General features: G+C 42.8%; 1 protein-coding gene across 1 annotated transcript in view; it reads left to right on the plus strand.

The window, feature by feature from the left end:
* The window catches only part of cblb (Cbl proto-oncogene B, E3 ubiquitin protein ligase), an 83,996-nt gene extending 69,984 nt beyond the window's left edge, over positions 1-14,012 (plus strand). The window contains exons 13-19 of the mRNA XM_079283402.1: positions 673-764; positions 9,318-9,452; positions 9,539-9,594; positions 10,012-10,125; positions 10,939-11,109; positions 11,344-11,460; positions 11,864-14,012. Of these exons, the coding sequence (XP_079139528.1) occupies positions 673-764; positions 9,318-9,452; positions 9,539-9,594; positions 10,012-10,125; positions 10,939-11,109; positions 11,344-11,460; positions 11,864-12,117 (939 nt within the window). The 3' untranslated portion in view covers positions 12,118-14,012. The remainder of the gene's footprint in view (positions 1-672; positions 765-9,317; positions 9,453-9,538; positions 9,595-10,011; positions 10,126-10,938; positions 11,110-11,343; positions 11,461-11,863) is intronic.
* Positions 14,013-14,593: the final 581 nt, after the last annotated feature.

Here is a 14,593-nt window from a genome sequence, read left to right on the forward strand (position 1 = left end):
ATGCTAGGCAGGCAGAAGATTCACAAGTCATGCCATCCCTGTTAATGCAGGTCAAAATGTTTACTACAGGGGGGTTTTGAGTTCTTTGCCATGTGTTTACATTTCTGTCTGCCTGCCTGTGAACAGATGTTATCTCCTCAATAGTACAACAACAGTGCAAAAATGCAGTCATGAAACTTTATAGGTGTGTTGTTGAGAATAAATAAAGGAGAAGATTGGTGTGCCCCAAGCAAGGGAGCCAGAAGAATGGGCCATTGGCTTCCCCATTTTACACCCCTGGTCCGATTTGGCACAGCAGCTGGTGTGATCCCATCATAAGGTGGCCTGTAGTTTGAAGTGTATCAGGTTTGATCAAAATAAATAATTTGCACATTCGGCATCCTTAAACCCACACTGCCTTTTTTAGTGAATTGATTTGAAGCTACAGTTGGTGAGTAAAATGCTGTTTGCTGCAGAGTTGCTGTACCGTCAGTACAGTGTCCTGGCTGTGTTTGTAAGGACTGCACTTCCCCACCAGAATCAGGGAAGGACATAGCATATCCAAAGCATAATACACCTCATATAATACTGTAAGAGTGTAGTTTTTTTTTTGTTCTGCAATTCAGTTGACATTACCTTTTCAGTTGTTCCGTTGTGCTTTATATAATTCTCCCCCTTCTCTTGTGTGTGCAGCCCTTCTCCAATGATGTGCAAGTCAGTGATGAGTATGACATCCTTCCCTCACGGCACTCGCCAACGCAATCCACACTTGCCAGTAGCCATAAGTGAGTATATGAATGAATGAATTTTATTTATAGAGCGCTTTTCACAGACATAACATCACAAAGTGCTTAACATAGCAGACATTTAAAAGCATAAAAAACACAATGTGACCCTCGGGTCAATAAATTACATACACAGAGAAAAATAAAAAAATAAAAAATAATAAAAAATAAAATAAAAATGTAAAACATATTTTAAGAGCAGGTCTATGACATGGCTTTTATATCACACACACACACACACACGCAAAGTTTCATTGGAAATATCCTGAAAAAGTTTAACCAATATTGAAATGATTTGTCTGAACAGCACATTTGTATCATAGGGGCAGAAAATATTTGCAGCGTCCATGCAGTGGTACATTACTGCAACCAGTGAGCTCCTGCTGAACTTGTTTATAGTTCCTCTGATAAGGCTGTTTTTAGAAACAGAATCAAAATCCAGTGGCAGGCCGTGCATTTTATACCTGGGCCTTCACTGCTGTCCTGCAGCTGAAACACAGCTACGGTTATTATTTGTTTCATGTCAAAATGAAGCTCAACACCTATAGATCCACTAACTGCAGAGTGCAGATATGTGAATACGCCGAGAGTGCCTCTCCTCTGACTGCAGCTGGGACTGCTGCGCGAGGCTTCTGTGAGAGCACCCTGTGAGTTCTTTGGAGCGGCGGAGGGGCTCACGGCAGCACCCGCTGCTCGTTCACGACAGTGCAGAATGTACTTTAACATCAGAGTCACAACACCAGAACAAGTCGCTAGATTTGTCGCTAGTAGCGTTTGACGAAAAAAGTCGCCAGATTTAGCGAACAAGTTGCCAACACTGGCACCAGCTAAATATGTCCCCAGAGCAACATTGGACGTAACAATAGTTCCTATCACATATAAAACCAAACAAAAATCCATCTTCATAAAAACAAGTTGTACAAATAATAATATATAAACAAGCCTATTAAAGCTACTGCAGATGTAAAAACAAACTCATTTAACTTACCAGAGCTGCTGTTCACTATTTAAAGACAAAGTTCATCCTCCTTTCTTTGTTAACAAAGAGTTTAATCTCACGGTTGTTCAGTACATCCATGCGTTTTAGTTCCTTTAGTTTAGTCCTGCTCGATTCATGGACGCCAGTGAAGACAGTCGAGTCTCCCCACTTGTATTTCTTGAATATGTTTTAATGCGTTTGAGGGCTGAAAATGTCCCCTCGGCAGAGGCAGCAGATATTGGGATTGTCACCGCCCAACACGTCAGGCTAGCCCACTGACCAATCACGTACTTGTAGGCCAGCTAGCAGGCTCTGACACGTCAAAGAATTCACTTCTTGCAACTTTACTGGCTGAAACTTGTGTCAATCAACACCAAATTCGACACACGCCTTCCTGAGACTCTGACGCATCGAAGGCGGGCTCATTGACTGAAATCGACCGATGATAGGCTGAGCTACAGCCACATACACACACAGGAACTGAGAAAATCCTATATGACAGCCAGAAACATGCTCTGACAGGAGCCTTGCTCTCAAAATGATTCCTAACAGCTGTATTTGGATGTATTGAATAATATGAGTGATAAAAAAAGTGAAATATATAGTTATATAGTGTATAAAAGTACAATGGAAGAGCTGCAAAAGATGGTTCGAAAATGATACTAAAATGTACTAAAGCCTCTTATTCTTCACTTTCTCCCAGCCAAACATTATTCTACGACTACTGATCATACATACATAGGTTGTGCTATGTTTTGGGAGAGCTGCATTATTTGAAAAACACAATATCAATGAAAGTGCTTTTTCTTCAGGCAAACCTGAATATTTTCAATTTGAGCTGTGTAATGTCTTCATTTACTATATTAACCAGCAACATATACACAATATTACCCACTGAAAAATCCCACCAGTGTTGTGATCTGATTATAGCCTCAAAAATTATTAAAATAGACCTTGTAGTTCCAGAACTGTGGTCACTTTAGTATGGGTATGCTATTTTCGAGCCAGAGGCCTGCAAATAGGGCCCGAGCTCACAGAGCAACTGAGGAAGACAGTAGCTGTGCAATGAGAACATAAGATAATGGGGAAAATATTTTTATGAATTATAGTGTATTGTAGTGTATTTAAGAAAAATTATGAAATTATAAAATAGTTATAACTTTGTGATTCTGTTTAGGCCAGCAGAGAAGGCCTTGCAGGCCCTGACGGCCCACCACTGTCAAAATCAATGTCTGTGCAATCCATACAGAGATGAAACATGCTGGACAAAAGTCTGTTCAATCAATGGAACAGAACGTGCATGCAAAATCTTTTCGAGACTCAACAAACTGCAAAGTTGACGCCAGCACTGGGACGTAAATGGGAATAGGAAATAGAACAAAACAGCTGTCTAGTCTGCGGTGTTAAAGCACTTGGACTAGTGTTTTAGATATGAGTAACATTCAGTTCAACACTAGCCAGTTACTAGCCTTTGCTTTTATTCTAAAGTTCCATCGAATCTGAACCTCCTCCTTTCTTTTCTCTGTGTTTTCAGACTCAGGGACCTTCCACCAATGAGGTCTAGTAGCCTTGGGGAAAAGTCCTGGTTAGACACAGCTTTTAAAAATCATGGCTGAACCTCTAATAGCCTTTTTGCTTCAGCCAGAATTAAATTCGGTATTTCTGTGTATCAGGCTGAAGTGGAGGCAGGGGATAGAGCTGTCACTTCCGATGAAGCTTCAGCTGAAAGGGGAAACTCTGGTCCGGCTGAAAACAATTTTGTATTGTAGGGTGGTTAGAGTGATGTACACACACTTCCCCTACATAAGGGAAAATGCAGCTGACTTGCATTTTGAAAGCATAGGTTATATTTGCAGGGTTACTTGTTGTTGGAATGCTGTTAAGCATTCCACTATTGTTATCCTATTGTTATCCTGTTCTTTGTTCTTTGGCACTTATCTCCTTCCACATTTTTTAAGCTACAGAAACCGTTCAACTATCAAAATGTTCAGCTCTTTCAGCTTATGTCTGCTATGACTTTTCATATTTCTAATCTTTAAACTTTGAATTATTAAGCTTTTTGAAACTTTTCTTTGAATGGGATGTCTATGGAGAACATTTTTAAATCCTTTTAAACTTCTTCAACTTTCAAATCCTTCAACTACCTCATAATTTCAGCTACAGACACCATTTCAACTTTCAAATGTTGAGAAAACCCTGAGCTATTGCAGAATGATTCAGCTTTTTGATATCTTTTACACTTTTTGGACTGCAGCAATTTAACTTTTATGATATTTTCAACCCTTTTCTGACTTTATAATGGGTGTGAATTGAGCAGCTTAGAGCAGCTTGAGATTCATGTGAAAAAAAGATTTGTGTTTTCCCACTGAGTCCACAATCTTCACTCTTCATGCATAATTTCTGGATTTAAAAGTAGCTAATCTTGTCCTTGTCACAGAAAAATGACTGTGGAATCCCACAGATTTACACATTTGGCACAGAAGCCTGTAATTGAGAGGAAACCCAACTTTCTGCTCCATAGAGACCAATGTTAAAGTTTGCTTCAAAAACATCTTCCACAGAACACGGTACACCATTTCTAGATCGCCAGTTAAGCCACATTTTTTACACTACAGACACAATTTTTACAGGATCTGTTTCTCAAGTCATCCTTCCTCTCAATTATTAATATCGGAGCAATAGGAGCTACGGTTATGGGAGTTTTGATGATTTGTTTGAGAGGTGTTTCCCTGTTTTATCGCCATTAAAAGGCTGCAAGGACACAGGTGTTTCTGATTAAGCTAATTAGTGAACACAGACTCACAGACACACGCACTTCTCTCTCTCTGTGTGTGTGTGTGTCTCTCTCTCTCTCTCTCTGTGTCTCTCTCTCATAGTCATTCAGGTTCTCAGAGATCTTTAGAGGACCCCCCCCCCACACACACATACCCCATTTTAAAATAAAAGCCCCACAGAATGAATTCTAACTGAAATGCTTATGATGAAGCCTGTCATTTAATAACCTGTTTGTATGTATGTGTTTATGTGTCAAATATTATGGTTGTCTCCTTTCCCCTTTGCTCCCTCACCCAGCCCCACCCTTTCAAAATAATGGATTAACTGTATTTAAACATTAAGCTCAAAATTAGGCTTTTTTGTTGAAATAATGAATGCTCTTACTAATACTGCGACAACTACTACTGCTGCTGCTAATATTTCTAGTATTACTACTACTGCTGCTGCTACTACCACTACTACTACTACTTCTACTACAACTTTTGCTGTTGCTACTGCTATTACTGCTACCATCAATAGTATTACTACCACTACTGCTATTACTACCACTACTACTATTACTTATACTACAACTGCTACTACTGCTATTCATGCTACTACCAGTACTAATACTACTACAGCTATGAGTACGACTGCTATTAGTACTACTACTACTGCTGTTACTGCTACTTGAAATACTGCCATTACCTTTACTACTACTACTGTTATATTAAATAAAGAAAAACTTCTAGTACTACTATTACAAATATCACTACTGCTGACATTTTTTAAGCCACAGAAACCATTCGAATATCAAAATGTTCAGCTCTTTCAGGAGAGGGGTGGAATGACTTTTCATATTTGTAATCTTTAAATTCTTTGAAATATTCAGCTATTTGCAATTTTCTTTTGAATGGGATCTCTATGGAGAAAATCTTCAAATCCTGTTAAAGTTCTTCAACTTTCAAAGCCTTCGTCTTCCTCATACTTTCAGCTACAGACACCATAGTTAGACATTTCAACTAGAAGGGTTTTCAGCAGTGCAGTTTAAATGCTTTCAGGCTTCAACATTTTCCAGATGAGTAGTCTCCCATTTCTTAATTGTGTTTTTACAATTCATTTCAGCTTTCAGCATTCCAATGCATTTTCAGCAGGAAATGCATTTTCTAGTTTTTATTACTATTTATATAAAGACAACCATTCATTCCCAAAAGCCCTAACCTGAATCTGAATGTGTATTTGGTAATTACTGCATCTACTGGCTCAGTTTACATGTTTTTAATATGTTACAGTGGTTATGGTTGGATATTAGGCTGCGTAGGTGTTTCTTGTAACTGATTGGCCAATGAAGGTCCTGCATTATTCAACAGTCCTCTACTACCCAACCCTTGCAACTCAAAAGACCTTGCAGTGTTCAATGAAAATGCAAAGGACTATGTAAAGAAATGGGAAACTGTCATATAACCATCACGCTTCAGTGAAACGAAAAGAAAAGAAGAAGAATTCAACAGTTCCTTTACTGTTAAATCATTACCTACTGAAGACACAACTGTTAGTGTACATGTACCTTTGCAGCACAATGACATTATACTGTATCATAGCAGGTAGGTAAACACAACAAACAGGGTGGGGCCTGTTGATAAGTGGTGCTGCTTCATATTTTCTCATTACAGTACAAAACGTACTTACTGAATTTGGCCTGATGGCTGTGGTCTGCAGTTTTTGTGGAATTATAAAGAGACTGATGCGTTGATCAATGTGGTTGAGGGATCCCAGCTGACATAGGGCAAAGGCAGGGTACACCCTGAACAGGTCGCCAGGCTCTCACATCACTCACATCTGCGGGCAAATTTAGAGTAACCTAACAGGTCTTTGGACTCTCTGAGGAAGCTGGAAAACCCACGCTGACATGACGGGATCATGCTTCACACAGAAGAGCCGACCAAACCAGCGGGTCTGACCCCTTCTTGTTGATAGGAGACAGTGCTAACTGCTACACCACTGTGCCTACTGTGAGTCTAATTGACTTCAATTTGGCACAAGGATGAAAATGTCACACACATGATGTTGGGAACTGCACCACCACACAAAGTGGCTCTCAGTGTACAGCCTGATTTAAGTTCTTTATTTCAGCTCAGACTGTTGAGAGTTGAGATATTTCAGCATTTAATGGGCTCTGTTTACGCTGATGAATCTTTTCAGTTGCAATTTCTGACTGCCGTGTACCTGGAAATGTTGCAAGTCAAAAAGCATTTTGCCTTACTTTGACAAACCGCAGTGCTTTTACATGATGTTCTTTTCTTCCATTCTGACAATACAATAAACAATGCAGTTAATGCAAATGTTTTTAGCGGTGACACATTGTTAAAATGTACAATACGAAATGTAAAATAACGATTTTTGCTGCACCTTTGGCCTGTCCTTGCACCCCAGCACTACAATCCATCCACTCCACTGTGTCTGGACCGCTGAGTCAACATCCTGGTGCATTTTTGGCAATTACTGGAGACTTTAACCACACCACGCCCTGCCAACTTTCCACCAGTATGTTGACTGCCCCTCAAGGAACAATAAAACTCTGCTAAGGATGCATACAGTGCCACTGCCCTACCCCCGCTTGGCAGGTCTGATCACAACCTGATCCTGTTGACACCTAGGTATGATCCTCTGGTGCAGAGGCTGCCTGTGACCACCAGGACTGTGAGGAGGTGGTCTTAGGAGGCTAATGATGCCCTGCAGGACTGCTTTGAGTCTACGGATTGGGATGTGCTGTGTGGACCACACGGGGAGGACATCAACAGCATGACGGACTGTATCACTGAATACATTCAATTCTGTGAACAAACCGCCATACCATCCCGGTCAGTACACTGCTTCCCCAACAATAAGCATTGGATCACCAGTGACCTGAAAGCTGTTCTTAACAAGAAGAAAGCTCAGGAGAGTCCAGCGCGACCTGAAGGTGAAGCTCAGGGAGTGCAAGGACGCTAGGAAGCTGGAGGCCAAACCCCAGCAGAACAACGTGAAGGAGGTGTGGATGGGGATGAAGCAGATTACTGGCTTCAAGGTTGGAGGGAGACAACCAGGGGGCTCCCTGGAGAGGGCAAATTAGCTAAACTGTTTCTTCAATAGGTTTAGCTCAGAGCCCTCATCTGTCTCTTCCACACACCACAACTCCCAAACACCTCGGCTGTCTCCCCCCCTCCCCCCTGGTGAGCTGCATGGACTCAGAGACATCAAAGGGCTCTTCCACCACTGACACTATGACCCCCTCCCCCCCTCTCTGTGACGACTGGCCAGGTGAGAAGACAGCTGGAGAGACTCCACCAAGGCAAGGCAGCATGACCTGATGGCCCCAGGGTCCTGAAGACCTGCGCCATCTGATGTCCTGCAACATCTCTTTAGCCTGAGCCTGAAGCAGGAGGAAGTCCCGGTGCTGTGGAAGACGTCGTGCCTGGTTCCTGTACTTAAGAAGACATCTGGCCTCAGCAACTACCGACCAGTTGCCCTCACATCACATGTGATGAAGGTGCTGGAGATGCTGGTCTTGGCCCACCTCCGACCGCAGGTAAAATCATCACTGGACTCTCTATAATTTGCATACCAGCCTCATGTGGGGGTGGACGACGCCATCATCTACCTGCTGCAACGAGCTCAGTCGCACCTGGATGGAACCGGTGGCTCTGTGAGAATCACTTTCTTTGATTTCTCCAGTGCATTCAACACCATCCAACCAGTGCTGCTGAGTGAGAAGCTGTGGGGGTAGTTAACGCGTCCACCATCTCCTCGATCACTGACTACCTCACAGGCAGACCACAGTTTGTCCAGTGCAGTGTGCCGTGTCCACCACTAATGCAGTGGTCAGTGATACTGGAGTCCCACAGGGAACTGTTCTGTCTCCCTTCCTGTTCACCTTGTACACCACTGACTTCCAGTACAACTCGGGGTCATGCCATCTGCAGAAGTTCTCTGATGACTCTGCAGTGGTCAGTTGTATAAGGGACGGACAGGAGGAGGAGTACAGGGCAGTAGTGGAGGACTTTGTGGAGTGGGCCGGTAGAAATCACCTGCTTCTAAACGTGACCAAGACCAGAGATCGCTGAGAGTTCTGGGAGAGGATGTAGACATGGTGGAGGAGTACAAGTACCTGGGTGTCTCCATCGACAACAGACTGAACTGGAAGAACAACATCAACGCTGTGTACAAGAAGGGGAGGAGTCAACTATTTTTCTTGAGGAAACTTCGATCCTTCAACGTGTGCAGCAAGATGCTGGAGATGTTCTACCAGTCTGTAGTGGCCAGTGCACTGTACTTCTCCGTAGTCTGCTGGGGGACCAGCATTGGAGCCGGAGACACCAACAGACTGAATAAACTGATTAAGAAGGCCAGCTCCATCATTGGCTGCAGACAAGACAATCTGTAAGAGGTGGTGGAGAGGAGGACACTGAAGAAACTATCATCCATATTGGATAACCCGGACCAACCTCTCCACCACCTACTGCAGGGACAGCAGAGCACTTTCTCCAACAGACTGATCGAGCTCCGCTGTCACAAGGACAGATACAGGAAAACATTCCTGCCCTCTGCTATAACACTTTATAACAAATCACCTCTGGCCAGATCATCCTCCTTCAAATGACTACAAGAACGCTACACGGTTGTTGCTTGTTGTTGGTGATCTTTGCACAACTGTTCAGTTTGTTTAGTTTACCTAGTTGTTAATTAATTTAATGGGACTGTGAAAATGCCAGATTGTAGTTTGAATGTAATAACTGTATGAATGGAAAGGTTGAGTTGATAAATCATGATCATCTTTACAGACCCTCGAACCCTTTCAGCAGCCCTGTGGTAGAACGACAGCGGGGAGTGATGGAGAGGGTGGAGGACGACTATCAGCTCCATTCATCCAACCTCTGCTTGAGCCAGGCTCCCATCTGCATCTCTGTACCCAGCAGGTACTGGCTGTCTTTCAATGTTTTAAAGCTACTATGGTAATACATCTATGATGTTCCATTAAAGTTTAATATTTCTTCTCATTCAGGCACTCGGAGAACGGCTCTCCAGAGCCCTACATCGACGAGATGCCCCCGGAGCCTGGTGAGTCCTGAAACCAGCAGATATGATTGAACATCACAAGTTCTAAGTCTTTTCTGACTCCATAGTACTGTGAGATAATTGGCGTTTTCATCTGATGTAGTGAATGTTGCAATGAGCAGGGTGAATAGGATGCCCACAAATGGTTTGTACAGACTGTATGATCATATGAAGACACCTTATTTGAACCACACTTGAGTCTTAAAACGTTCTAGTCAGTCTTACAATCAGAAAGAGACTAAAGGTCATTTCATTTCTTTCCAGTATGCATCAGTTTTTTTGTTGAAATAGATTATCTTGATAACGGTAGAGTATGTTATTCTGTCTCATTTATTGAATCAGGTGAAAGTCTATGACAACCATCAGCAGCATTTTTTCTTATTTTCTGAAAAACATCTGTTCTCTGCTTCTGATTATCAGGTGGACACTCTGAGTCGGTCAGGGGGTTGGTCTCACGGGTGGCACATACAGCTCTTTGCCCCTTCAACACCAGCAAGATACCATCTGACTATGACATCCTGCTGCCCCCACAAGGTAGCCCACCCCGACCTGATCACCTCCCCTCCCCCAGCCACAGCTCCCTGTCTGTCTCAGTCCCTCTGCTATCGTATCCCGCCTTGTTTTCCCTGTGCAGTACACCTGTGTCGTACTTGTCTTAACTGTAAAATGTCGCTATTGTCCCTTAAAAATCTCCCCGTGTCAAACATATATGCTTGACTGAATCCAATGTATCTCAGGTGATACATTGGGGATATGTCTCTCTTTCATATTAACATGTCATTTTGAAGCTCAGTGTGATAAGATAGATAAGATAAGATAGATTCATAAACTCCAAAATATCATCAGCTTCGTATCATTTTATTAGAATCATATTCTGCAGTTGGTGTACATCACTGTCAGATCTTTATTCCTGTAACAGCCCTGTAGCAGAGTTCACATGGTCCCATTTGAATTGGAATGAATGTACACAATGCTGATGTGATGCTGTAAACAAATAGCAAAGCTAGCCTTTAGATAGAGTTTTTTTCTGATTGCAATGATTACTTATTATGTGCTTATATTGTATGTTTGATGTCTAATAAACCCTACCTCTGGTTTATGTTAATCCAGAATACCCACAGCAAGTTTCTATCCAGCCTTCGTGTACCTCCTGTCCCAATCCTCGCTCCCTTCTCAAAAATATCCTCTCTTGGCTTTTCTCTGAAGGATAGCATGCCAGCTGCACTTTGGCATCTAATGCCATTGCTGGGACATGGTTTAGACTCCATAGCAGCATCAGACAACTCCTCGTGGAATAAGTAGGAACTGTGAATCAGAGCAGATAGTTCAGTCTTGTCTGTGTTTCAGCATTGGAAGACGCTCCGTCCCAGCCTCCTCCTCCACCGGTGAGACACAGCTTCACCGACCTCTCCTCCTCTTCTCCGTCCTCATTCTGCAACTCCTCCACATCCTCTTCTTCTGTCATTGCACGACCACACAGGCCCTCCTCTGGACACGAGCACTTTCTGTTAACTCCCGGTAAGCTGGCAAACTCTTGACATCTCCTTCCGATCAAAATTGTGAAAAAAGATACAAATGTAGTGCATCTCCTACCGTGTTATGCATAACTAATAGTTTTCTCTCACAGGGGGTAAAGTGTTTATTATGCCCACCGAATTGTTGAAAAATCCACATGGAACAGAGGATTACTTTGTTGACCTACAGATAGCAACAGGCTCCTTTACCTGAATGTCTCTGTTGTCTGTGGTTTAGGCACAGTGCTTGACATGCTGAACAGTGCTGCTCCTCTGCCTCCAGTCAGACGACACGCAGAGCATGTTAAAGGCTCCAGGGGCTGCCTGGAGTATGACCATTTACCAGCCAGTCAAGGTAGGTACCTCAACCTTCTCAGCAAATGCACACATGTGACCGTGGAAGTTGCTTTGTGCAGATGGGCAAAGTTTGTCTGAAACTTTGAAATCCAGTTGTGTTTGGTTTCAGCTTTTTCATTTCCCAGAACCTATCCTGTTTTCCTTAAAGCAGGCCAACAATTTTTTGCCATCTCTGGAATTGAAGAGATATCTGCAGTGAATACCTTAAGATCTGCTTTGTAAGACAGTGATTACCTAATAATAAAGGTCGAAACTCAGGCGATATTGGAATGTCAAAGCTTTTGTTCTGTGAAGTCTACAGACTTCGAGACCACTCTGAGACTGTAGTCGAACTCAAGTTTCTCCGGGGTGCCAGGGTCCTTTTTCCACTGACATGATTTCTCTCCTTCTCTCTGTCAAAGTATCAATGGACTGTTTGCAGGCCCCTGCCAGGCCGCCCAAGCCACTGCCAAGGAAGATTCCTCCAGACATTAAGCCGGGCAAACCTCACAGCTTGGAGTCGGAGAACGTTGACGCCAAAATCGCGAAGCTGATGGGGGAAGGCTACTCCTTTGAGGACGTGAAGCGGGCGTTGATGATCGCCCAGTACAAAGTGGATGTGGCCAGAAACATTCTGCGTGAGTTTGCCTTAGTGGCCCCGAGACTGAACCTGTAGTCCAAGAGACAGCGAAAGGGGAGCACAACAGTAAAGCTGTGCCTCTGAATGGGCCGACGAAAAAGGGCTCCTTCATTCTGCTTGGCCTGGGACTGGTAGAACTACAGTATTCAACAGAAATATTTCCAGAGACTTGCCTTTTGTTGCCGAACAGAGATGATGATGCTCAACAAAGTGGCTGAAACCAAATCACTGTAGAACACAGAGAATCACAAAAGGGAGAAAATCATCTGTGAATGATTTAAACCTGTGAAAAAAACAGAACCCGACTTGGTGTTGTTTACAGTGAGCTTTTTGCCAGTGCTGTTTGGTTCCAGGCCTGACTGTATGCCTGTTTTAAAGCCCTGATCCTGCTGCTACTGTTCCTTTCACACCCTGCCACCCTTCAGATTTTAGTTTGAAGGGCCTTACAATAGAACACAACATCTCAAGCTCTTTTGCACTTATATGCACAGCCGATTTGTAGGGGTCATTCTTATTTACAGCCAGTGGGGGGAGCCAGACTCCATCGTTTCTCTTCTCTAACTCCTTGTTACTTTCTTGTTTCCTTGTTTCCTTGTTTCCTCGGCTCCCTCCTCCTAATCCCTTGTCCATGAGAGAATACTTCAGTGTTTGTCCAGGGTCTGGCTGACTTAACAGGATCTGGTGAGCTGGGAGTGGTTAGATGCAGCCAGAGGATGCCTTATTGATTCACTTGTTTCCCCCAGACCTGGAGAAAACTGTACCACTGCTACAGAAGAGCACCTTTTGTTAGACTTGGTATCTCATTTGGACAAGAAGAGTGACGCATGGAGAGGGTGAAAGGCTTAGTTTTGCTCTTTGTTTCAGACCAGAGGATTAATCAGCTTTCTCCATCTGAGGACAGCAAGCCTATGAATGTATTTGTTCTGCATGAATGAGCTATACCTTAGTACATTTTGTCCTCGACAAAAGCCAGACGATCATGCCTGCATTTCAGCTCAAGCATTTAAATGGCAGAAGCCGACCTGTTGTGTAGATCAACGAGCCAGATGTTGTCTGTTAGAGCTCTGCAGCCATCACACAGCCTCCTGTCTCCACTTCAATTACGCAGCCATCATATGTCCACATTCGCCACATGTTTGAGGAATCACTGTCTGATTTGGAGTGAAAGTTACTTGATGACTGTAACAATTTCACATTTTTTCCTGATGTAGAGTGATCACAGTAAAGACCAACAGAATACTGCAGAGCATTCAAAGTATGAGATGAGATATAGTTTCAGAATCAGAAACCGTTTATTGCCAATGTATGTTGCACATACAAGGAATTTGTACATAACATTAAACAATCAACAACAATCCACACTGCAAGAAATAGAAACATATTACAATTTACAATAGAATATAAAAGAATACAAATATAAAATAAAGTGCACAAACAGATAACAGTACTATGAACAAGTATGATGAAGTAGAGTATAAAAGTGTTGAGTGTGTTTCATTGAAGAAGCAGAGAAGTGTATCGGGGGATGACAGAGTCAGAGGTCCCGGGCTTAGTTGATGAGCCCGACTGCGGATCTGGAGTAAGGTGTATTTCATCACAAGATGTCTCACCAATGCATGTATTGGATTTGTACAAATGTGAAACAATTTGGTTTTATGAGCCTCTTTCCTTTAAAGTAGTATGCAAGATGTTGCCAGACTTGTTAGAGATGTAGTTTGCCATAAAACGGCTGTTTACTCGGGTATTATTCTCAGAAACATTGAAGGACCATTCCAGGTTATCATTTGGGCGGGGCTTCCTTGTTAATTAACCTACTTGTGATTGACAGGTTGCTACCAGAGTCATATATGGCATATCTAACACGCCGTCACTTCTCCGCAGTCCAAATATGGTCGCTTCCGTTCACTGGTTGCACAAAACCAAGATAGCGATGACCAAAATGTTAAAGTCAAGGCTTCAAAGCCCACAAAACCACTGTTTTGTGGGCTTTGAAGCCTTGACTTTGACATTTTGACATCACTATGTCACGAAAACTACGTCCTCTTCTTGTATGCAGTCTATATTTTAACCCTGTCGTATCATATGAATGCACCTGTTTCTTGTCCCATCCTCTATCTAGCGATGTTGAGAGGTTACAGCTAGATTATCTACTAAGGAAATCTTTATGTATGTGTATGTGTACACAATGTATTGTGTAGGAAACGTGGGGCTAACAGGTGGATCCTGACAGTACAACGTGATGTGTCAATATGATGTCATAACTAATGTATATCAGGACTGTAGTAACCTTTATGTTATTAACAGTTGATGCACGCTGAGCTAGGCACCCTGAGACAGCCTCTGGGTCTGTGTGTTTGTGTTTGAACACACAAGCAGAGTAAGTCAGGGAGATCCCGGTGTCTATACAGGGACGAGCTGAAGAAACACAGAGATGCACCTCCAGGCTCTCTATACTCTGCAGCCATTATTAGGCTATCAAAATGTATTTGAGATGATGTATTGTATTTTGATG

Source organism: Melanostigma gelatinosum (genome assembly GCF_949748355.1).
Source record: "Melanostigma gelatinosum genome assembly, chromosome: 14".
NCBI classification, from domain to species: Eukaryota; Metazoa; Chordata; class Actinopteri; order Perciformes; family Zoarcidae; genus Melanostigma; species Melanostigma gelatinosum.